Raw genomic sequence first — 23766 nt, 5'->3', positions numbered from 1 at the left:
CTAGGATGGAGCAGGAGAACCCAGAGCCCTGAATAAATGGAGTTGGTCCCTGACTGGGGATGACCGTGAGTGAGGGTGGAGGGGGTCCCGGACGAGCACAGGCAATTCAGGGACTGTTGGGCAACAGGGCCCTGGAGGAGGAGCCCACAAGTGGGCTTGGGTTTGGGCAGAACACTTGACACTGTGACTGCCAGGTGCTGGCTTGCAGTCCTGGGAAAGATAACACCCTGTTGGAGCCTCCTTCCCCAAAAGCCCACCATCAGGGCCACTGCCTGGAGTCTGCAGCATTCCTCTGCACAGACAGCGCCGTCCCTGGTGACCTCCTTTCCCGAGAGTCAGGCCCCTCTGCCTTGTGGAACTCCGGGGTCCCTGGTGAGCCATGGCCCCCCTCTGAGCTGCGCCAGGGAGCTGGGGAGATGGGGAAGGCCACAGTACCTGCTAAGATTAGGGGGGAGGCCACAGCACTATGCCTGGCACCCAGAAAGGGGCAAGGCTGTTGGTCATGACAATGACGACTATTATGCCTGCTGCTTCTCGGGCACCCAGGTCAGGGAAGGAGCCCCAGCCTCACCACCGCCTTGCTGAGCATGCCTTTGATGTCTCTGGGCTCTTCTGGGCCAACACCCTCCTGCTCTAGCCACACTACAGAGTCCTGGAGTCAGAAGCTGTCTCCACAGGGCCTCAGCTGGGGCTGGTGGAGACAGTGCTGGCCTTAGGTTGCCCAGGAACTTACTCTATGATCTTGGCAAGACCCTTTCCCCCTCTGAGCCTCAGTTTCCTCATCTGTAAAGTGGGGATATAAACAGCTTTCCTGTCTCCCACCCAGACTGCTCTCCAAGACCTTGAACTTGGGGACAGGTCATCTGCCTGCAGCCAAGCTGGGGAACCCTGTCTTTGCTTCCTCCCTCTCCTGTCTCATGCTCTGAGCCACATAGGCCACGGGTCACCCTGAGTATGTGTGACTTCTCTCTGTAGAGAAAGGCCCGGATTCCACCTCATCAGCTTCAGTAGTTGTGGCCAAGTTTGAGGGCGGGCCTTGTGGCTGGAGGTGCTGGGGATATCCAGAGCACTCTCCCCCATCACAGGTCCCTCTCCCCCATATACCAGTCTGGAAAGGGCTCACAGGAGCTTAGGCACTTAACAGAAGGCACATGGGAGGCAATCCTGGAGTCCAGCTCGGAGGAGGTGATCAAAGGCCCAAGACAGAGAAATGCTCTCTCCCGAGCAAAGGCCAGATGGAGACATGATGAGTCAGGACAGAGCAGCTGGTCAAGTCCCCTCTGCCCCTGGAGGGGAGAAGAAAGGCTTCTCTGTACGAGGAGACAGTACCCTTGGGCTGGCAGGCCCAGGTTCGAGTTGCTGTGTGTCCGTCTTTGGTTTCCTCATCCACAGGATGGGGCCATGAGCCCTGCCTTTCTGAGGCAGCAGGCAGGATCTTCAGAGAGCATCCCTGGAGTGAGGGCTTTGGGAAGACTTGAGCAGTGCTGGCGGAAGGCGTTGGAGGAGGTGGAGTTGGGTTCGGATTCTGACCCTGCCATTGCCCAGCTGTGGCACCTGTGCATGTCACGTAACCTTTCCAGCACCAAGAAATGGGTGAAAAACACCCTCTCCTTTGTGGGGTCGTTGCGAGTTCAGGTGTCAACCCAGATATCGAAGCATTTGGTGTAGCAGAGCATGCCGCGGCTGTCACGCCACCTCATTGTGCAATTCATAGAGGCATCAGGTGGGGAGTCTTACACGGAAACGAACCGTCCCCCTCCATTCCTGCCACATCGATGTCCCCTGATATATTCTTTTTGTCCTTGTTCTTTTTCTGAGGATCTCCTTCTTGGGAAAAAATGGTCCACATGAGAAGCAGCTCCTGGCTACCCCTCTGAGTTCTCAATGGACACAATATACCCCAGGGATAGCAAATAATTGGCATTTAGGTGAATGCACCCAGTCTGGAGCCTGTGGCAGACATTGCTCATCAACCAAAGCACAGTGGCTTTAGACTCTCAATGCAATACACCTGGCAGCCATCACCAATCTATCAAGATGAAACTGAGTTGCCATCTGGGCACCGCAGGTGTCTGGGTTGGCATGCCCAGCTGAGCCCTGACCTTTGGCCCCTGCAGAGTCCTCCTGACTAAGCCTCAGGCCCATTAGCCAGGGCCTGGGTGAGCACACAAGGGCCAGTGCTGAGGACGTGGTGCTGGCCTGAGCCCTTGGAGCTCTTGTGGATGCTGATCAGGTCGCCGCTGCCAGGCTCACGCTCTGCTCCACGCCGGCGGAAGAGACCGCGGACGGTGGCCTGGAAGCTGCTGGTGACAAAGCAGTAGACGATGGGGTCCATGCAGCTGTTCAGGCTGCTGAGGGTCACAGCCACGTGGTAGACCACGAGGCTCGTGTGGTGCGGCATGTTGGGCCACAGCGCCACGGCCACCTGGCGGGCGTGGAAGGGCGTGAAGCAGACGAGGAAGATGACAAGCACCGTGAGCAGCAGCTGCATGGCCCGCACACGGCGCTGGCGGCCCTGACGCAGCAGGCCCGGACGTGACAATGCGCATACGATGCGGCCCGTGAACACGCTGATGACCAGCAGCGGCAGCAGGAACTCCAGGACGGTCAGCGCGAAGATCCGGCAGCAGGGCCGGCTGCCAGTGGTCACACCCAGCACGGACAGGGTGACGGCAACGGCGGCCAGCCACACGAAGGCACACACGGCCTTGGCGCAGGCAGGCTGGCGCCAGCGGTGGGAGCCATCGGGCCGCACGATGGCCAGGTAGCGGTCCACACAGATGCAGGTGAGGAAGAGGATGGAGCAGTGCATGTTGACAAAGTAGCCGAGGACGTGCGGGAAAGCGCAGTGCAGGCAGCCACGTGCACTGTAGAAGACGGCGAAGCGTGTGGGCAGGGACAGGCCCACCAGCAGGTCGGTCACCACCAGGTTGATGGTGTAGATGACTGATGGCATCTTGGCCCGGGTGCGGCAGCAGAAGACGTACAGCGCCAGCCCGTTGAGCACCAGCCCCGCCAGGAAGATGGCGCCGTGCACCGCCATCAGCGCCAGCCACAGGCCAGGGAAGGCAGTGTGCAGCTCCTCGTCCAGCAGGGCAAACAGGTGGAACAGCGACATCTCCGGCACGCTGGTGTTGGCCCACGCTGCTGCCACCACCGTGGCATTGGGGGCTGCTGCCGCCACCGTGGCATTGGGGGCTGCTGTGGCCAAGGGCCCCGCTGGAGACACAGAGGGCATGACAGCAGCCAGCATGCCCTGGGCCTGGAAGCAAGGAGATAGGGTTGCCTGAGGTGCCAGCTGGCATTGCCTGGCTCACCTGCCCACCGCGGGCCCCAGCACTCCCCATCCCCATCCGTTGCCTGGCTGGGGCGTGAAATGTCTGCTCTCTCCCCTCCCCTCAGACGGAGACTCCCAAACCAGCAGAAAAGGCGTGGGCTTTTGGAGTTAGACGTGGGTTCAAATCCCAGGCCTGGCACATGCCAGAAAAGCTTTGGCAAAATGCTAGGGATTCTGAAACTGCACTTGCTGTAAGGTAGGGCACTTGTTGTGCAGGACTGTGCTCAGGATTGAGAGAAGACAAAGGTGGCAGGTAAGATGACAGGGCTCAAGTATGTGGTTTGAGGCCCTGGCTCCAAACTGGTTCTTCCACTTACTGGCTGTGCATCCCCAGACAAGTTACCTAACCTCTCTGTGCCTTGTTTCCTAATCTATACCATGGGAATCATGTTGCTGCTGGGAGCATTAACTGAGCTAATCTGGAAAAAGGGTACAGCAGTGCCCAGCACATTGTTGGTGGCTGATAAACCAGTTGTCTTGGGACAGCCCAGCCCATGGTGGGAACCTCTGGGCTGGTCACCCCACCCCCCACCCACATCCCTTCCCATCATACCCCTGTCCTCCAGGCCACCCATCTGTTCTCACCTCCTCCCAGGCCAGCACCAGGTCAACGCCTTGGCCGAGGCTCCTCAGGAGGGACCTTTCCTGAAGGGAACTGAGGTGCCTGCTTGGGCTGGATGGGGTGCTGAGAACAAGTCCCACTGGCACCCAGGTTCCCTACTAGCCCTGAGAGGCGAGTCCCCTTGTCATCACCCAACCTACGGAGAAGGAGACAGAGCCCGCTTGGGGTGGCTCGCTGGGGCTGGAGCCTGGAGCCAGATCCCGCAGCGGGTGTGAGTGAAATAAACACCGTGCTCCGGTTGGGGCTGGGGCCGGGGGTGGGCGGGGGCCGGGCCGGGCCGCCCATCTGTTTATGTTCCGGCTGAAGCATGTTTAACTCGGCAGTGATTTATCCCTTTATTTATAAATGAAGGGTTAACGGGACCCCACCCCCACATCAGCCAAGCTGACCCTCCAAATAAGGACATTTCTGGCTTTTTCAGGAGAAAGGAGAAGGCTTTGGGGAGAGGCGGGGAGGAGGAGTGGCATAAGGGGCATTCTGGGTGCACATTGCCCCTTTTCCCACCTGCAGGGGAAGGGAAGACCCTTTCCTTTCCCTGTTCCCAAATTTCCTCCTGGTGGCCGTGTGCTATGAACAGGTGGACACTGCCCCCTCCCACTGGCCGGGTGCAGGAGGCTCCCTCTGGCAGCTCCACCCCTGTGGAATGGAGACCCTGAGCCCTGCCTCCCAGGGAACTGATGCCCGGCCCGGCTGAGGGTGGGCACAACAAGGGAATTCCTACTTTTGCAAGGTCAGGTCCGGCAGGGCAGGTGACCACATCTATTTTTGGGCTCAGAGAGGTCAGCTCATGCCTCAGGTCATCCAGCATGCCTTCTGTCTCTGGGACACCCGCCCTGGCATCTGCTGCCCTGGAGCCTGCTGGGAGGTCAAGTGCTGCTCAGGCCTGCACCCGGCCCCTCCTGTCACCCCCACCACCCACGGGCCCAGGCCTTGGCTCATGGGGTCTTTGGGTGGGCACTCGGCCCCCGGCCCTGGACAGGCCGGCCTCGATGGGTGTGTTTGCTGGACGGATTGATCCGTCCTCCTCCAGCCCCAGTGGGCTCCGAGAGACAGGGTATTTGGGGCAGGAAGAGACGTTCTGAGGGGGACGGCAAGGGGAGGTGACGAGGCTGGGGTGTGGGGGCCGGGGACCTGGTGCCTCAGGGATGTAGGCTTTGTCCTCTGGGCAACAGGGAGGCCAAGAAGGTCCCCAGGAAGGAGGAGGATGTCATCTAAGGAAGCACCCAGAGCTGGCCCAAGGGACATCATGGAACAAACATTTTTTTGGACCTACTTCTGCCTGTTTTTTCACTTTCCAATTTGTCTGCACTGGGCCTGTATTAGTGTCACAATCAGAGGCAAATAGTAAACATGACAGAATGCTTCCTCTGGGGGACAGTCCCAGGGTGACGCTGGCTTGGGGATCCTGCCCTTCCAGAAGCCTCCCTGGGCTGGCCTTGCATGCCCACCAGTAATGCCCTCGAGGTGCTGGGGGGCCAGGCCAGGGCTGTGGGAACACCCTGAGGTCAGATGGGTGAGAACAGTGGGAGCTAGCAATGCACTCTCAGCTCCAGGAGCCTAAACCCTGATCCCAGACAAAGTTGAGCCCCGATCTTGGTCACTCACCGAGTCCCCAGACTGGTCACACACTGAGCTACAATCCCAGTAACATCATGAACCTTGATCCCTGTTGCACTCTGAGCCCTGACCCTGGTGATGCACTGAGCCCTGGTCCTGGTCACACACTGATTCCTCATCTTGGTCACACACTGAGCCCTGACCCTGGTCACATGGTGAGTCCTGACCCCAGTAACACAATGAGCCTCAAAAGTTGTCATACTCTGAGCCCCAACCCAGGACATGCACTGAGCCCAACCCTGGTGATGCACTGATCCCCAATCCTAATAACACAGAGAGCTTTGATCCCATCACACTCTGAGCCCTGACCCAGGTCATAGAGGGAGCCCTGACCCTGGCCACAGCCTGGGCCTTGCTGGGAGTTTCTGTACCCACTGTCCCCCTTCTGTCTCTGCTGAGTCTGGCTATCTCTGTCTCTGCACTACAAAACCCCCACGTCCCCGTCAGTCACTTATTGCCATCTGTTCCTCCAGTGCCCAGTGCAGCCGGGCCATGCCCATCTTTCTCTTTGGCTGAGTGGATGCCCTGAGCAAACCGTCAAGGCCGCCTCAAACCCTATGAGGCCTGGTTTTTCCTTCTGGCATTCAGTGCCCTCCCCACCTGGCCTGGCTCCCTCCCCAGACCACTCAACGTCCCAGTACTGGGCAGAAATTGGCTTCTGTCCCCAACTCTATCCTCACTGCCCACCAGCCAAGCAGGGCTGACACCTCCTCTAGGAAGCCCCCACAGTCACTCTGACCCTTGGATTCATGCTGTATTCCCCCTTCCCACCCACCCCCCACCACCCTTGGTGGCAGTGGTCTTTGGTTCAAGCCAGCTCCACCATCCAGCACCTGACAAGCCCTGGGCAAGTCATCCCACTGCTTGGAGCCTCAGTTCCTCCACCTGTGACTCTGGGAACCACGTTTGTTGAATGAATGAATGAAATCAGGAAGAGTGGCTGGAGGTGTTGAACGTACTGAGAAACACCCGCAGACACCCCCAAATGGGAGGTGTGTAATTATAGTCAGAGCGCTGGAGTCTCCTGGTTTCCGCACCTGAATGGGGCTCTGCCTGGACCAGCCTGCCCACAGGTGGAGAGAGGCCCGGGCCATGCCAGGCACTCAGTGCAGGACTTCTCAGAGCCTCTGTGGAGCTCATGACCCTGGGAATCTCCCTGGGGGAGCAAATGAGCATCTCCTCAAGTCATTTGACCCTGTCCCCTCTCCTGGTTCTCCCACTCCATCCAGCTCGATGGTCACACCAACACTCCACTCCTGGAGCCCTGTGGGGGGCTGCAGCCTTGCTGTGCCCACTCACAGCTGGCTGGGTCCCTGCTATGTGCCCAGCAATGGAAGACCAAGACTCCCAGGGCTTGGGATGCTGGTACCTGTCCAAGGACCCTGAGTGGGGAAACTGGGGGCCATGCCAGCCTTCCCCTTGGCAGGTGAATGGGGGAGGGGCATGTCCTGACTTTTTGGGGGGCTCTCCTGAAAACCACCCTACCTGCTTGGCTGCCCTGCGGCCCAGCAGATGTCTCTCCCCAGCCTGGCTACCTCCTGTCCTGCCACATGTGGGACCAAGCAGCAAAGGTGGCTGACCTCAGCCCTGGGGCAACAGGTGGCCCTAGGTGGCTGCTGAGCCTGCCTGGGAGTCTGGCCCAGGATCTTGCCTGCTGACTGCAGCTCATGCACCAGGGGCTGGGAGTGGCAGGCATGGAGACCGGGCCTAGCCTTTTCTCCACCAAAGGGCTCTGAGCATCTGCTAGGGGCCAGGCACCTTGCAGGGCACTTTGGATCCACACAGCAATCCCAGCTTTTACAGGCGAAGAGCCCAGAGAGGTGAGTGCTGTGCCCAAGGTCACACAGCATGGAAGTGGTGGAGCTGGGAATCAAACCTAGGTCTTCTGGCATCCAGGCATGGGGTAGCAGGTCTGGACGTGGCATCTCTGAACCAGGAGTCTGTGCACAAGGGGTTCTTGAGGGCACTGAGGCCACATGTGTGCCCACAGGTCTGTGTGTGCTCGAGCCTGTGCCCCTGATGGAGTGACCCTCACAACCTTCCAAGGCCAAAATAGCCATTATTGGGGGAACTGTCTTCCCGTTTATTTTATAATTATTCTTGGTTTTGTGGCATCAGTTTTAGAACGTTGCCTGCTGATTTTGGCTGGCCTGAGACTGCTCATTCTACCCAGTGGCAGCTGAGCCCTCCAAAAGGGGCCAAACTTACCCCAGGTAACCCAGCAGGTCCTAGGTGGCACTAGCCAGAAACTAAGACCCCTCCTCCACCCCACCCCTGCCAGAGCTCCCTCTGCCCCAGCTCAGGGAGGGGGTCCACTCATGGGTATGGATTGAGCACTGTTGGGAAGGGCACCTCGGCTCCATCTTGCCTGACCCTGCCTGGCTCTGATGGAAACGTCACGTATCTCTGGGAAGGGCAGCCACATTTGGAGGTCCTGCCGGTCCCAGCCAGCCTCTCCCTGCTTCTGTATCACTCTGATTCATCGCTCCCCTCTAGCCTGAACAGCTGTAGCTGCAGCAGTCCCTGACACTCCTCCTCCCAGCTCAGCCTCTCTAGGGGCAGGCACTCCGCGGTGTGCGCCTGCCTGGTCTCTGCCTGCGCATCCTCAGCCTGGCACTCTCTGACTTTGCACACGCTGTTCCCTCTGCCTGGCATGCTGTTCCCACTGCCGGTACCACCTGGTGAAGGCTCCTGTCACTCACAGTCTCTACCCCACACAGCCTACCATGAGCCCTTCCAACCATCTGGTGCCCTGAACCCCCTCCCCTGGGGGGAGGGCTGTAATCCCACAATTCATGGTGGCACCTGCTGAGATGATCCTTCCCAAGGTCTCACTGACTCCTCCCAAGAGGCTCCCAAGTGGGTGTTGTTGGCCTTTTTTTTGCCTGTGAGGAAACTGAGGTACATGTGCAGAGCCACCCAGTTGGGTGGAGGATCTGAGGTGTGAGCTCTCCCTGTCCCACTAGGTCTTGCTGTCCCCCAGTGCACAGCAGGCTCCTTCTGCCTGGACTCTGCTGTTGACAGTTATATTCTGGCCCCACTGTGCAGAGAAGAATCAGAGGCATGGGGGGGCTGGGCAGCTAGCCTCAGGCCACACAGCCCAGCAAGTGGGTGAGGACCATGGGTTTTGGAAGCATCAGATGACCTGGACTGAAATCTCAGCAGAGGGGGCACAGAAGGGTCTCCCAGGCAGACCCAGCCCCCTTACAGAGCTCACAGCTGGGAGTGGGGTGGACCAGGAAGTGGCTAGTCGTGGAAGGATGGGCCTCAGGAGGGTCTGGAGGAGCAGAGTCCTGGGCAGTGGGGCGAGTGCGGCATGTGCAAAGGTCCTGGGTGGGAAGGGGCTTCTGCGCTCGAGCACTGTGTGAGGCCAATGGGGCCGGCTCGGGGCCTACGGTGAGGGGAGCGTCCTTCAGACCCCAGTGCGACTCTGCAGGAGGCCCCCCAGGAACACGGCTCCCGCACACCTTCAAGTGCTTGATCTTGTCTACGGTGCCCACTGCCTGACAGGTTGGTATTTATTTGTTTTCCCATTTATCGTGTTTCCCCCACAGGACTGGGAGTGCCATGAGGGCCCGGACCTAGGCGGGCCCCCTTGGGGCTGCAGCAGGGTAGCTGCTGAGTGAACAAATGATTTTAAGAAGACCACTCTGGCCTCTTTGAGCCTCAGTTTTCCCCCCTGTAAAGTGGACACACTGATAGCCACCTCATCACATCAGGTTACTGAGGACAGAATGAGACCACGCTGTAGGCTCCCAGCAGGTGCTGGGAGAATGTCCAAGCCCTAGTCCCTACCACACCCAAGCTGTCCAGCAGCAGACCCCACTTTTGCTGGTGGGCTGGCTCTGTGTGGCTCTGAGAGGGGCAGCAACTTGCCCATGGCCACACAGCCAGGCAGTCCCCAGAGAAGAGTAGAGCCCCTGGGTGACAGATATTGAGGAAAGAATTTGGGGGCAGGTGGGCAGGTCCAGCCTCCTGCCTTGGGCCGTGAGCTGCCGCCACGCCTTCTGTTCCCAGTGCTGCCCGAGGCCACCCAGCTGTTCTGCATCTGCCCCGCCCCAGCACCCTGGCCACCAGCCAGTTCCCAACCCGTCCGCCCCTCTCGGGACCCTGTTCCTGCTGCCTTCTCACAGAGCAGCTACACCAGGGAGAGAGCTGGGCTGGGCAGTGCCAGCTGCGAGGTACACGCTGGGGGCTGGGCACACAAGCCCACCCTGGGCCTCAGTTTCCCCACTCCTAAAAGGGTAAGGGGTAAGGAAAGGACCGGGCCCGGAGCTAAGGGCCTGAGCTGTGGGATGGCGGGACCAGCCCTCCACAGGGGGAGTGCCCCACTCGGAGCCTGAAGCCACGAGTCCCTCAACCCCCAGCCCTTCCACCGCCTGCGGGGCAGTGGTGGTTGAGGCCAGACCTTGCCACATGCCTCTGGGGTTCCCCAACCTCTACCCCGGCCTGGCCTGGGGAACCAAGGCCCAGCTTTGGGCCCTCAGCAGATGCTCGGTGAGGGTGCTGGATGGAGGGATGGATGAACGGATGAAATCCAGCGTGAGGGGTGGGCACCACGTGGGAAGCGTTCTGGCCCTTCGAGCCCCGCGCGAGGCCAGGCCGGGGTGCCTCCCCATGCCCCATCCATCCTGGCCAGCTTGCGCTGCCCTCTGCCTCCAGGGACTCAGTTTTCTCATCTGTAAAATGGCTCCCTGCTGGGCAGGACGGGCTCTGAGCTCTCACCTGCCTGGGCCTGGGGGCAGTTTCTCGGCCCTTCTCCCCTCCCGTTGCCTGCCTGGCTGGGGAATGAGGACACGCTGGCACTGAGCAGCTGGCAGGGGGAGCCGGGCAGAGGGAGGCCGGGTGGCCAGCCCGCGGGGGACTCACCGCTCCTTCGCCACGGGGCGGCTGGAAACGGGGAGCCCGCTCAGCCTCTGCTCCGAGAGCCGCTCCGCCCGCCCACCCGCTCGGACCGCGCCTTCCTGGGGCCTGACGTCAGGCTGTGCTCGGGGCTCCTTTTGGGTAAAGGCAGCGGGCTGGGGGCGGGCTGGGGGCGGGGCGAGCTCCTTCCCGCCCCTGCTGGCCCCCGGGAGAAGCTGGGCCCTGAGGGAGGGAGCCCGGGGCACCAGGATCTCCATGACCCCTGGAGACCAAGGGGGAAACTGAGGCACGGAAGGATGAATCCAAGCCGCACCACCCAGGAGTCGGGGAGGCCAGAAGCTGCAGGAGCCCAGGAGTGCGGTGTGGGACAGGAGGACGGGCCAGCCCAGTTTTCCGCCTGGGAGCGGGCGTCCGCGTGGGGCTTCCCCTCCTGGCTGCTCCACGCAGGTCTGTGTTCCTGCATCTCTCTCCGGGTTCTGTGCTTTGTGTGTTTTCTGCGCCTGGGTGTGCTTGTGTGTACCCGTGACTGAGAGCCTGCACACGGTACCTGGGCCTCTGTTTGTGCCCATGTGCGTGTCTTGTGGCACGTGGGGTTGGATGTGTGGGAAAGACCTGGACGTGACACAGGCCAGCAGGTGGGGAGAGGGAGCAGTTGTAAATCTCAGTGGTGGAGGAGGTGTGAGCTCATGGGACTGGCCATGGTCTGATCCCGGAGTGGTGGCTGGGAGGGTCTGTCCTCCTCAGAAAGACACCCTGACCAGGGACAGGCTTTGCGGCCAGCCTGGGGCTGGGGCAGGGTTTCAGGGTCTGAAGATAGTAGGGACTGAGGTTGGGGAGGCGTCAGGGTCATGTGCTGTTTCCTCTGTCAAGCACGTCCTCTCTCGTCTTTTCTGTCCCTGCACTCCTGAGCACCTGCTGAACAGGCGGTGCTGGCCACTGGAGATGCAGGGAGGGCTGCCTGAGAGGACCCCCCGCCTGCCAGAGCTCAGTCTGTTACGATGCAGACCAAAAGGAGAGAGAGGGCAAGCAGCGGGGCCCTAACCCAGCCTGCGGCAGGGGCGTGGTCAGGGAGGGCTTCCTAGGGGCAAAGGGAGGTGGAATGGGAGGCAGGCAGCCTGGAGGGGCAGAGGACTGGAGGCCATCGGGGTAGTGGGACCCCAAAGAGAGTAGAGCCCTGGGGGGCAAGAGATGAAGCTGGGAGTGAGCAGGGGGCTTCGACACTGAGTCTCAGCAGCTCTTATGGGCACCAGAGTGGTGGGCTTGATCCCCTGGGCAATGGGGAGCCATTGAAGGTTCTGGACGTGTAGTCCTATCACTCTGGAGTGGCCTCCCTGCTGCTGTGAGGCTAAGCCCACAGGCCACGTTATCTCCTTAGAACAGTTGTATCTGCCCCAGATGGGGAAACTGAGACCCGGAGAGGTGCAGGAACCTCTGGTCCATCCAGGCCCTACACCTGTCCCGGCTGGCAGGGCACGGGCACACAGGGTCTTGCTGGGTCTATGTGGGATGAGGGGGAGTGTGGATTCAATGTCATTTCTGAGAGGGGGTGGCCTGGAGGTGGCCAGGATGGGGGTAGGGGCTGGAAGGCCGAGCCAGCAGAGGCTCAAATTTTATGAGCTGGCAAGGGCTGCTGAGTCACAGGCAGGGCTGGCCAGGCCTTGTGCCCATCGCTGAGGGCCTGAGGGCTCCAGCCTGGTACAGTCAGGCTGGTTCCCAAAGAAATCTTGGAGAGAGCCTCCCAAATACAGCAGACACCAGCAGTCTGCCTGGGGATGGGGTAAGGCTAGGCTGTCTGTTGCTGGGGTCAAAGGTCAGACAGTGGCTGAGCCAGGGTCAGGCCCCCTTCAGGGGTGTCTGATTGGAGCAGTGCAGGGTTGGCCGCCTGTCTTGTGGCTCCATCAGGCATTGCCGGCGAGCGGGCCTGGTGGACAGTCCTCCCCAAGCCCACAGAAGAACCCTTGGGGGCATCGGGCCACCCCGGGTGGGACACCAAGCATCCGCTGTGAGCCCCATGGCATCTCTCCCTGCTGGGGCATTTATGCTTCACGATGCCCAGGCAGCGCTAGTGCCACAGGGGTCTCCCACAAACAGCAGCCAAGGGGGCCTTCGGGGGAGGGCGGGGGACACTGAGGCCAGCAGACACTGGTGACAGCCAGAAGGGTCCTGCCACCAATCCTAGCACCTGAGACTCCAGACCTCATCCATCCTTTCAAGTGGCCCTTGTTTGGGTGCCAGTTGAGGATACAAATGGCACTGGGACTCTGACCATGGTTTCCTGAAGACTATCCAAGGGGGCAGCCAGGCTGAGGGGCCTGCCAGGGCCGGGGGTCACAGGCTAGCTCTGTGGGGCGACTCCTGCCCTCCCAGGGAGGCCAAAGCTATGTCAGGAGGAGGGAAGGGGTATGTGAAGCCTCCTACAGGGGGTGATCAGAGAAGCCCTGGGGATCGTTCCTAAGGGTTCACAAGTCCCCGCCTGTGCTTTGGATTCACTGGGCAGTGCCTGGGCAGGCACCCACCAGGGGGGGTGGGGAGAGGTGACACGTGTGTTCAGGGTAGGAGGGGCCCCTTCGGCAGCCCCGGGTTCAAGCCCAGCTCTGCTTCTCAGTCTCCCACACAAAGTGGGGACAATGCGTCCATGCAGGGAAGGTGCCCCACCCTCTTAGGAAGCACCTAGTCCTGCCTGTCACATGAGACATTCCACAGGAACACTCATCACGTCAGATTCCAGGAAACGAGGCGGGGGGGACAGGACTGACCCCAAGACTGACAGCCGTGAGTGGGGGGCTGGCTTAAACCTGGTCTGCTGCCTCCTCCGTGTCTGAGGGGGCAGACACAGCCTCCTCCGTCAGGCCAAGTGTATGGGGCCTTCAGGGGTGGAGGGCTGGAGGAACGGGGTGGGCTTTGGGGCGGCAAATGGAGCTCCGTGGGGGCAGAACTTCTGCAGGTGAGTGAGGGGGCTGGGCTGGGAGCTGCCCAGGCATCTGGAATCATCTGGGACAGCTGACCACAACCTGCCCCCTGGGAACCAACCAAGGCACTCAGTAGTGCACCTGGTACATAGCTGGAGCTCCGTGCACGGGGACTCGGCTCTGGAGCTCTGGGGAGCCATCTCAGGCTGACCGACTGCTGCTGCAACCACCGCCCTCTGGGCTTTGCCTCTTGGTTCCCTGGGCCACCCTTCCATGCCTCGTTTGTCCCACAGGAGTCCCCTCAATCTCATCTTGTCCCACCTTCTGCTCTTACAGCCGGAGAAATCAAGGCCCAGAGAGAGATGGAGACCTGTCCAAAGTTACATAGCAAATGGGGCATGGCAGACCCTGTGCTGGAACCAGGCCTGGGCTTCCAGCTGTCACCGGCAGCTGCATGGCAGAGCCCAACTCCAGGGCTGGCAGGCCAGCTGAGTGACTTGCTGGTAAGCTTGGTGTTTTAGACTGTGAAAAGAGGCCCCCACAGAACAGTGCTTCCTGTGGGCCCAGTGAGACTGTGGTCCTGCCCACAGCAGGCACAAGGTGGGACGCAGTGTGGGTAGTTGGCGCTGCCGAGGGGAGGCCGCATGGAGCATAGGGCGGGGTCCCTGCGGGGAATGCCGAGGGGTCCGGGAGTGCTGGGCTCATCGAGAAGGTGAAGAGAAAGTCCCAGGTCTCCAAAGATCCAATCCAGGAGGGCTTGCTGGAGGAGGAGGCCTCTCAGGATTTACACCGGCTTTGCACCAGCTCTGCCCGGCCTTGCCGTGTGCCCAGGTGAGGTCCGAGTGTGTGGGGAGTGGACTGGGCTGGCCCCGCGCCACACCCCTGTATCTCAGCCTGCAGAACGGGCCAGCAGGGGCTCAGGGGGAACACTTGAACAGAGGACCTTGGAGGCCCCCGAGCTGGCCCCACCTTTTATAGATGAGGAAATCGAGGCCCAGAGTGGGGCTCAGCCACCAAAACTCAGCCGCAGCTTCAGGTCCCCTCTGAGGCTCCCTGCGGTCCGGGCAGGTGCTCCTAGTCACGGCCCTGACCTCCTTGCCTGGACTGGCCAGGCCCGGCCAGAAGGGTACACTTCCTATCCTCCGGGTCCCACCCAGGGCAGTGAGGGCAGCAAGGACAAAGGACGAGGACTGCCAGCTTACCTGGGGACTTCCTGCTGGTTCCGTTCCAGACCTGCACCTGGGTCAGCTTGTTTCATCCTGCCCCCTCCTCGTGAGTGTCCCCACTTGGAGAGATGGACCAAAGTCCCCTCCCTCAGGCGCACACAGCTGGGCCCCAGAAGAGTCAGGGGGGGAACCTGGGAGTCCTGGGGCCGGGCCACGGGGTCCGAGGAGGTGGCAGAGCCTCTGGGGTGTGACCGATGCAGGGGCTGCTGGGGCAATGCACTCACCTGGGGGAGGGTGAGAGGAGGCGCCAGGGCCCTTGCAGGGGCCTCGCTCCTCTCCCTCCCCCCATGACCTTCTCTGGACATTTGGCCTAGCCTGGGAGGGGCTCTGATGGGGCTCGCACAGGGGCTAGAGTGAGTGCAGGTCCAACGGGCATGTGGCCTGGGCGGACAGTGTGGGGTCCAGGAACTGCAGTACAAACCAGGGCCAGCTGTGAGACCCCACTAAAGTGACCCACTGCTGGGTCGTGACCTGCAGTTGGAAAACACTGGTCCAGGGGGGTGGGCACTCATAATAGTAACAGCTGCCATTTATCCAGCACTTCCTACGTGCCAGCACGGGGTTGAGCACTTCAGGTGTGTTGACTTAATTTCCCCAATAGCCCTCCAATGGGGTCACCCTTGTTACTGTCCTCAAAAGAGGAATGGGAGGTTCTGAGTGGTGGTCACCTGCCCATGGTCATGGTCATGGTCACGCAGCTAGGAAGGGGTGGAGCTTTCAGGCTGCCAAGCCCTGAAATTGCCCTGCTGAGCTGGGCCTGCTTTCTTGCTGGAAGCTTCAGGAACACATACCGCAGGCACTGTGGCAAAGACCTCACACCCCAGGACCCAGCACCCAGGCCAGGAGTGTTGGGTTGGAGATCTCTCCTGGGTCCAGGTCCTGCTCTGGGGGTGGGCTGAGCTGTGGCTCCCTCTGAAGAGTCAGACTGACCTCCCCAGGTCAGGAGCCGGTCATGTCCCCCTGCAGGGCCTTGGGATCTGCTTTCTATTTCAGCTCTTCCTGGCCTCGGATGGCCCCATGGGACCGGAAGAACTGTGTCTGTGTCTGCTCAGTGGACCCTGGATGCCTGAGCTCTCCTGACCTTGGCTGCCACGCCAGCCCTGGAGCAGGGACAGAGACACTGCAGTCGAGCTGCTGTTCTCTGCCCAACCCCACCCACCTCCCCTCACAAGGCAGTGAGCTCCCCGCCACTGCGAGTGGCCAACACAGCCTCGGACGGCACATTCTGAGTCTGCTGCGTGGACATTAGGCACTGTGGTGGGCAGGGGGATGGAGGACCTCCGAGGAGTGTGATGTGGAGACCCCAGGTTCCAAATGTCTCTGACTCTAAGCTCTGTGGCTCCACATTTCTAAGATGTTGTCACTTCCAAGAACCAGGGTTTGAAGGTTCCAGCAGGAGCCTTTCTCAGCAGCTCCACGTGCCACCCGAGACCGAAGCCTGACCTAAGGACTTTCCCACTGTCCGTAGGGAGCCCAGGCTCTTCCCACCCCGACCCCCACTGTGCTGTCCACCTGGAATGCTGTCCCACTTCTCTACAGATCCAAACCCACGTCTAGCTTCAAGGCCACCTCTTCCCTGAAACCTGCCCTGACTGGCTTCTCTCAGCCCCGAATTCTGAGGGCAGTTTGGGCCTGGACTGCTTGCTTGGATTTTCCTGGGCCAAGTCTATCTCCAACCGGATGTTCGTCTCCTCAGAGACAGGGCCAGAGTTTTTCTTGTTTTTCCTCTCTGATGCTCAGCATATGGGAAGGTATACAGTAAGAGCTCAACACATGCAAGTGCACACTCGTCTTATAAATGGGCAGGGAGGGCAGGCCCCAGCCTGGCATGGCCCCAGCGCAGGTGCTCGAGTCCTTTCCTGCCTTCGTCGGCTTCCCCGTGAGCTGTCCGGGGTGCTATACGCCCCTCTCATGCACAGGAAGTTCTTCCTAATGTCTAACCTTATTCCCTCCTGCTGCAGCGGCATCTCATTCTGGCTGGAGTTTGAGGATCCCAAGACCTGGGCCTGCTGACCCCAGCCTGTCCTCTGAGGGAGCAGGAGGCCACCTCATGGTTAGTGAAAGGGACGGAGGGCGGGGAGGGAAGGAAGCGGTGGGACGCACTGTTAATATTATCTTCCACGTTATAAATGAGGAAATAAAAGCTCTGAGTGGGCAGGACCTGAGGCCACCCAGCTAACGGCAGGTGGGCCCAGGGCTGGCCCCTTGTGGCTGTGACCCCCACGTTACTCCACACCAAGACCCTCCTGCAGCTGATGGTGTGGAGGGGTTCCTACCCTCACTGCCTGACTCAGCCCCTCCCTGCTTCCCAGGGGTGCCTGGACAAGTCCCAGCCTGTCTCCTTCCCCACCTTGTTCTGTCCATCTGGGTAGTGGGGGCAAACCCCAGCCCAGGTGGGGAGAGGATGGAGGGTCCCCTATTTATGGTGGACTGCTGCCTTCTGCTCACTGCCCACCGCCCAGGAGGCGTGCTTGGCGGGCGGTGGGTGGGGACGGGAGGAGGCATGCTGTTGTTGGCTGGGATGGTCACTTTCCAGAAAGCTGCTGCCAAGTCTCCAGGATCTGTGGTGGGGGAGGGCACTGGGAACGGATTGGCTGGGAGTGGGTGGCACCAGCCAACAGGCAGTCTGGGCAGGGTAGTGGGGGACTGGTGGGGGTTGCAGGCCAGATCCCGTGTCCTCCCCCCACAACCCCCCACCATGACCCTGAAATCCATGCTGCTCTAGGATGGGGAATCATTTAGGTAAGTTTGATGCAAACTCCCCCAGCCATCTGAGCTGACTGTATGTGGCCTGAGGGCATTCAGAACCCATTTACCTCCCCGATGTGAATACTGATTAGGCTCACTGCATAATTATTAGTGTGCTTGGTGGAGGGGAGCTTCCCCAGACCCCATGGGGGTGTTATGTAATATACAGCACGCGCATCTTACTGTCTTTCTAAAATCTGAGCCAGCTTCTGAAATGCAAACTGCCCTAAAAGTTTCCAGAAGCAAACGTGGATCTGATCATTTCTTGCATTTTACAGATGAGAAAATGGAGGCTTGGAGAGGTGACCAATGGTTGGTGGGGTCTGCCCTGGGCTCTAGGATATGTGCTCTCCACCAGACCAGAATTCCAGGCCTTGCTGACGGGGCCCAGTCTGAGGTTGTCCCATGAGTTGCCCAGTCTCTTGCTAAGGAAATACCTTCCCTGTCACCACCATGCCCTAAAACTGGCCTGTTCTGTCCTGAGCCGTCTTCCTGGAGGCCTCCCAGGGGAGCTCAGCCCCCTCCGCAGCCCCAGCTCATCCAGCCTCCCTACTCCTACCAGCTAGTGCCCTCCATCAGTCCCGGGCATAGACCATCTCTGCTCCCAGCCCGTGGGCACTGGCCCAGGCGGGGCTGCTCTCTGCCTCGCCCCCTCACCACTCCTCCATGGCCCTGAGCCTCAGTTCGCTTGCCTGGATGGAGCACCATGATCCCTCTGTCTGACCGACCTGTGGGGCCCTGTGGAGGGCCGGGAACGAAGCCTGGGACAGGGCTCAGCCTATGACCAGGGTAGGTACTTAGAGTGGGACTAGGACCAGGGCTCAGTGTGTGACTAGGACCAAGGCTCAGTGCATGACCAGGATCGGGGCTCAGTGTGTGACCAGGGTGAGAGTTCATTCTCTGGCTTGAGTCAGCAGTCAGGGCACCCAGTCTGGGTATGTGCGACGCCCCGTCTGACCCTCTTAAGAAAGCTCTCACACATCACACGTGACCCTAAATGGGGCATTTCCCGTGACCTCTGTGCCCTGCCCTGTCCCTGCCCTAGGGAGGTTTCTCTTTCAATTGAGGAGTGGGAGGTGCTTGAGATCCCGTCCCAGGCTCCCCCACCCCTGATGCTTCTCCCTTTGGAGCTGGTGGAGTCTGGGATCCACCAGGCCTAACTGTGGGGGGTCCGCCGGCCACTTCCTGCTTATGAGGCATGTCAGGAGGACAGAGACCAGGCCCGGAAGGTGTTGAGATGGGTGGGAGGGGTTGGGAGTGGTCTGGAGCTCAGGGAGGGGGAGAGAGAGCCAGGGTGGGGGAGGGTAAGTCTTCATTCTGTCAGGATGGCCACCCATGGTCAGGGTGACTTTTGATAACCAGCAACCCGGGCCCTGTCTCTCCTGGTCCCCAGCTCCCTGCTGACCTTGGCAAGTCAGTGGCCCTGGGTCTCTGCCTCTGTGAGCGTCATGGTGACTGGGCTTCAGGCACTGCTCTCCCTCCCAAGAGCCGGACTCCATGCTCCGGCCCCGCTCCCGCCTGCTCTCAGGAAATGAGCCGTGCGTGCACACGAGTGCTGTCCCTCACCCTGCAGTTCAGACCGTTCTCTGGGGGTCTGTGAGTGCCCTGAGTCTGGCAGGGGGATGGGTGAACAGCTGCTCTATGAGCACCCGTGGACGTCTTAATGACGATGGCGACGGTGGCAGTGATCACTCCAGCACTCCAGGAGCAGCAGCACAAAGCTGCTGGGTCTGAGCTCCTGCCCCACAGGACCCTGCATGGCAGGTGCAGCCACTAGGAATGCATTTGCTGCAAATCAGAGACCTCCCCCTGCAAGGGTGGCTGAGACGAGTGAGGGGAAGTGATGGTCACCACGGGGCAGGGCTGGGGTGGGACCTTCCAGATTTGGGTGCAGCTCATGACCACGAGGCTACCTAGCTCCTCTGCTAATTTGGGACTGGAGGGCCTCTGGGAAGGCAGTGCCGGGGAGACCTGCGGCACCATCAGGACCTTTGGGCAGCAGAATGGACCCTGTCACTGACGCCTGGCTGAGAGAGAAGGGAGCTTGGAGCTGATCCAACCTCACAGTCCCCAGAGCTTTAAGCACTAGAATGTTTTGTCCCTACAAGTCACATGTAGACCCCCACGTGAAACCAACGAGGGGGCTACCCCATAGGCAGTGGGGGAGGGGCCTAGAGCCCTCTTTCGTCCTCCTTTGCTCACAGCCATAGCCTCAGATAACTGAGCAGAGCCCTGGGGCTCCACGGACCCCAGTCAGACCCTGCAGAGCCCGTTCCCAGCCTCCACCCACAGAGGGCCATGGGCAGCAGGTCGGACTGAGGTCTGTTCTGGGTGGTGGAGAAGGTGGGGCTTCCTGGAGGGGAGGGAGCGGAGACCCCCTGGTGAGTTGGGGGGAGGCAGGGCATGGCCATGGGTGGGGCAGGGGGTGTGTCTCTCTCAGACACAGGACGGAACCTAGGGTCCTGGCCACTGGCCTGGCCTCTGTCTTCACCAGGCACCTGTATGTGTGGGTGGGGGGGACGTTCTCCATAGGAGGCGGCTCTTAGAATCTTTTGATCCTTTGATGGCCTCAAATGAGCCCCGTCCACATCCAAGGAGATGTGGACCATGGAAGATCTGCTTCACTTGTCCATCTGACTGTCCGTCCATCTGTCCTTCTCTGGGACCAGGCAGAGAAAGCTGTCCGGGGGCTGGACATCATTGTTGAGGGCCATTTCTTGGCTGTAACATCCGGGGTGGCTTTTGACTTTTGCCTTTGTACATTCCGGCCTTGTTTGACATCTTTATGATAAGCATGTGCCATTCTGTAAATGTAACACATTCCATGTCCTTTTCCTCCTTAAAGAACAGCAACCCTCCGTCCCCCCCTCAGCAAAGGGACTGGAGACAGCTGTGCCAGGATGTTGGCAAGGAGTAATTCTGGGCAGTGGGAAAGCGGGTGACTGTTAATTTCCTCTTTCCACTGCTCTGTATTTATTATTAATTTACAAAAAATAAAATGTCATTTTCAACACAGACACATCCCCCTGGACAATCATTTTGAGGTCACTTGCGTGTCACCATTACACCCACGCGCTAGTGATCAGAAATGTGTGGTTTTGATGAAAACTTTCCTTCCCATGAGTGAGTGGGGAGGATAGTGGTAGGAAAGGCCCTGGCTGGTCCCACACAGGCCTTACTCATCAGCTGGGCTCCTGCTGAGCCTGCGTAGACTCCCCACAGCCCTCCAGGCAGCTGGCCAGGTGGACCAGCACAGCAGGTGGCACGGCCCGACTGGATCGGGTCCAGGCTCCTTCATTTACTGATAAGAAACCGAAGCACAGAGGCGTGGGAATCACTGAAGTCCCATGAGGGTTCCGGGTGAGGGTTTGGCCTGCTCCTAGTCCAGGTCTGTTCCTGCTGGGAGCTGAGCCATGCATGTAAGCCCCCTCACTTCACATCCAGGCCCATCTGGGCAGGACTGCTGGCCTGGGCATGGGGCAGGCGGTGGCAGGGCCTGGAATGCTGTGCTCAGGGGTTTGGACTCTGTCCTGCAGGCAATGGGGAGCTACGGCAGGTGGTTGAGCAGTGCTGTGGCTGGATAGATTTCTGAGGCTCTGACTGGGGAATGACCAACTTGCTGTGTCCTCCTACCTGGCAGGGGCACGGTGGGGGTGATAACAGCACAGAAAAGTTAGGTAATGTGCCCAATGCCTCCCCGCCCACCAGGAGTGCCTCCCCCAGGGCCCCAGCCCCAGGAGCCAGACCCCTGAGGCCTGCAGGGACCCGGCCCTCACACCAGGACCCAGGGAATCACAGCTCAGACACTTGAGATGAGGTCCCTGGACCAACCAGCTGGCACCGGGCAGAGTCAGGACTCAAACCCAGGCTTGCTGACTCTAGCACACAGGACACCCTATGGAGCAAGTGAGAAGTATGACACTACAGCCTCGGTTCTCGGGTATGATGGGGATAGTCCCTGCCCTGGGAACCTGATCTGATGGAGGAGGCAACAGGAAAATGACTCATTAGCAGGGTGATGGGAACATTTTGGGATGACAGATTTGGGTCCCAACCCTGTCCCCACTGCCTCCTCTCTGAGGCAAGTCACTCAGCCGCCCCATGCCTCAGTTTCCCCACCTGCACAATGAGGACAGTGATGTTTGGGACTGTGTGAGGGGTCGGCGAGGTAAGGGATGTGTTTCGGGTCCGGCCTATGGCCGTGTGGGGTCAAATGCGGGGCTGTGCCCATGCCAGCTGTGCATCAGAATCACTGGGGAGCTTCAGCCAAATGCAGATGCCTGGGCCAAGTGAAGTGGTCTGGGCAGAAGCCTGGGCAGCAGCATTTTGAAAAAGCTCCTCACGTCAGCGATTCTGACGTGAGCCCGTGGTGACCTTTGTGGGGCTGACCTCTGGCTCCTGCTTGCACACTGAACTGCGGGTTGGAGCGGAGGCTGAGCTGTCAGCCGCTGATTTCCCGGCTACCACCCAGAGACGGCGACCGCTTAGTCACGGCTTGAGCTTGGTCTCGGGTAGACACCATCCGTACCCGTTTGTTTGTTCGCTCATTCACTCATTCATCCATCCATTCATTCATTCATGAAAAAATAGGCTTTACTTTACCTGAGGCCTTGTAGATAATTACTTTTCCCTCTGTAAACCAAGTCCTGTTTAAATCCCACTTAAGTCCCTGCAGCCCGAGCCCCCGCCGCCCGCCGGCCTGCGCCTCATCTCCGGCTCAGCAGGTTTGTTTAAGGCCGGCTGACACTTCTCCTGCACAGGCGTGTTTACACTGGGGCTGTCAGCGGAAACTCCAGGTGTGGAGCGGGGCCAGGGGGAGGACAGGGACCATGGGGGCTTTCAGGGCACCCTTTCCACACAGTGTCTCAGGCAGCCCTGTCCCCAGCCCTGTCACTGACCTCACAGGTGAGGCCTCAGAGATCACCCCACAGGCCAGGGGCAGAGGTGAGACCTGAGCCCAGGCCTCCAGGTCCCTGCCTACTAAGAGGAGGGAGCCCAGGGAGGCTTCTCGGAGGAGGGGACATCTGAATGGGTTGTCTGGGAAGACAGGAGCAGACCACCGGGCAATGGAGCGCAACATGTTGCCAGCAGAGAGACTGGCCCGGGGGCTTGAGTGCCGTGGCCGTCCACGGAGGGGTGTGGCCAGAGTGCAGTCAGCATGGACGGGAGTAGCTTCTGGGCCCACTGTCCGGGTGCGAATCCTGGCTCTACTGCCCTCTGGCTGTGTGGCACTGGGCATGTTACCTAACGTGCCCGTGCCGTAGTATCCTCATCTCTCGAGTGAGGGAGTAATTGTATTAACTTCTCAGGCTCACTGGAAGGGTGAAGTAATCTAGAACTCAGGTTGGACCCTGGAGCGCCATGCTCAGGGGTTTGGACTCTGCCCTGCAGGCACTGGGGAGCTACGGCAGGTGGCTGAGCAGTGCTGTGGCTGGGTAGATTTCTGTCAGTGCCTGGCTCTGAGCTCCTAGGGCCTTTCATGCGTGGCTGGGTTGGGGGCGTTTTACACTGCCACCCTCTGACCAATCACAGACCACCCATGCTCCCTCCTGGCCAGTGATTGGTTTAGGGGTGGGTAAGCCTAGGCTGATTTGGGCCAGTGAGAGGTGACCAGAGGCTTGCTTGTGGGTGCCAAGTTCGCTCCTGTCCCTTGATGGAGGCAGCCTTTCTGTGACCGTGAGGGCATCTCAGCTGGGAATGAGGGTGCGGATGCACGTGTGGGTCGTTTCCTCGTTCTGGCCATTGTGAACTGTGTTGCATGTACATGCACGTACGAGTTTTTGTTTGAGTCCCTGCTTTCGGTTCTCTTGGGTAGATGCTTAGGCATCATGCAATCCCTTCATTGCTCTGATCACTCTCTGTAGTTACTTGTTGCTGCTGTGCCTCCGTTTCCTTGTCTGTGAACATGGGATATCAATAACCCCCACCTCGGCGGGTGCCGGATACCACCCCGGGCATGTGCCCATCTGGGCTTGCTGGCGTCTTTCTGCCACCTGTTTGCTAGTTCACCCTCTCCTCCCCGACATGGCTGTGAGGACGGGCTCTGGGATCGCCTAGTCCCGGCCCAGGCCTGGCATGCAGTAGGTGTTCAGCTGATGCTCGCTGAACGCGTGAATGAATTCAGAGCTATAATGTGGGCTTCACTGTGGAGTTTTGTTTGCAAGAAGAGCCCGGCTGCTAAGAAACGTGAGAAGTTTGGTCGGGCCGGCTGGTTGGCTCAGTTGGTCAGAGCGTGGTGCTGATAACACCAAGGTCCAGGGGTTTGATCCCTGTACGGCCAGCCACCAAAATAATAAAGAAAAAGTGTGATGGACACCACAATCGGCAGCTCTTCTCTTTCAGCTCGTGCCACCCAAACACTCCCAGGGCTTGGGGATCAGGGATGGGGCGGGCCCCTGGCAGGCAGCCCCTTCCCCGGGTGGGAGCATGGTGAGGGTGCCCACA

At 59.9% G+C, this 23766-nt stretch overlaps 1 protein-coding gene across 1 annotated transcript; it reads right to left on the bottom strand.

Annotated features, from left to right (window-relative positions):
- Nucleotides 1-2128: 2128 nt before the first annotated feature.
- On the bottom strand, nt 2129-10696 carry GPR20 (G protein-coupled receptor 20). Its single transcript, XM_008588031.1, has 3 exons — nt 10446-10696; nt 3978-4095; nt 2129-3262 (listed from the first exon to the last, which is right to left on the bottom strand). Exons 1-3 carry the CDS (start codon nt 10694-10696, stop codon nt 2129-2131), a joined length of 1503 nt encoding a protein of 500 aa, XP_008586253.1.
- Nucleotides 10697-23766: the final 13070 nt, after the last annotated feature.

The sequence above is a fragment of the Galeopterus variegatus genome, unplaced genomic scaffold (assembly GCF_000696425.1).
Source record: "Galeopterus variegatus unplaced genomic scaffold, G_variegatus-3.0.2 Scaffold4637, whole genome shotgun sequence".
In the NCBI taxonomy this organism is placed as follows: Eukaryota; Metazoa; Chordata; class Mammalia; order Dermoptera; family Cynocephalidae; genus Galeopterus; species Galeopterus variegatus.
This window is presented reverse-complemented; position numbering and strand designations above follow the sequence as displayed.

Bases quoted from the DNA above. Each gene is read 5' to 3' on its own strand.
- GPR20 (XM_008588031.1), bottom strand. From the start codon at position 10,696: ATGGAGATCCTGGTGCCCCGGGCTCCCTCCCTCAGGGCCCAGCTTCTC. The intron at 4,096-10,445 runs GTGAGTCCCCCG...CCTTCTCCGTAG, and splicing joins CGCCCCGTGGCGAAGGAGCG to GTTGGGTGATGACAAGGGGA. The intron at 3,263-3,977 runs GTCCCTCCTGAG...CCTTGCTTCCAG, and splicing joins CTCAGTTCCCTTCAGGAAAG to GCCCAGGGCATGCTGGCTGC.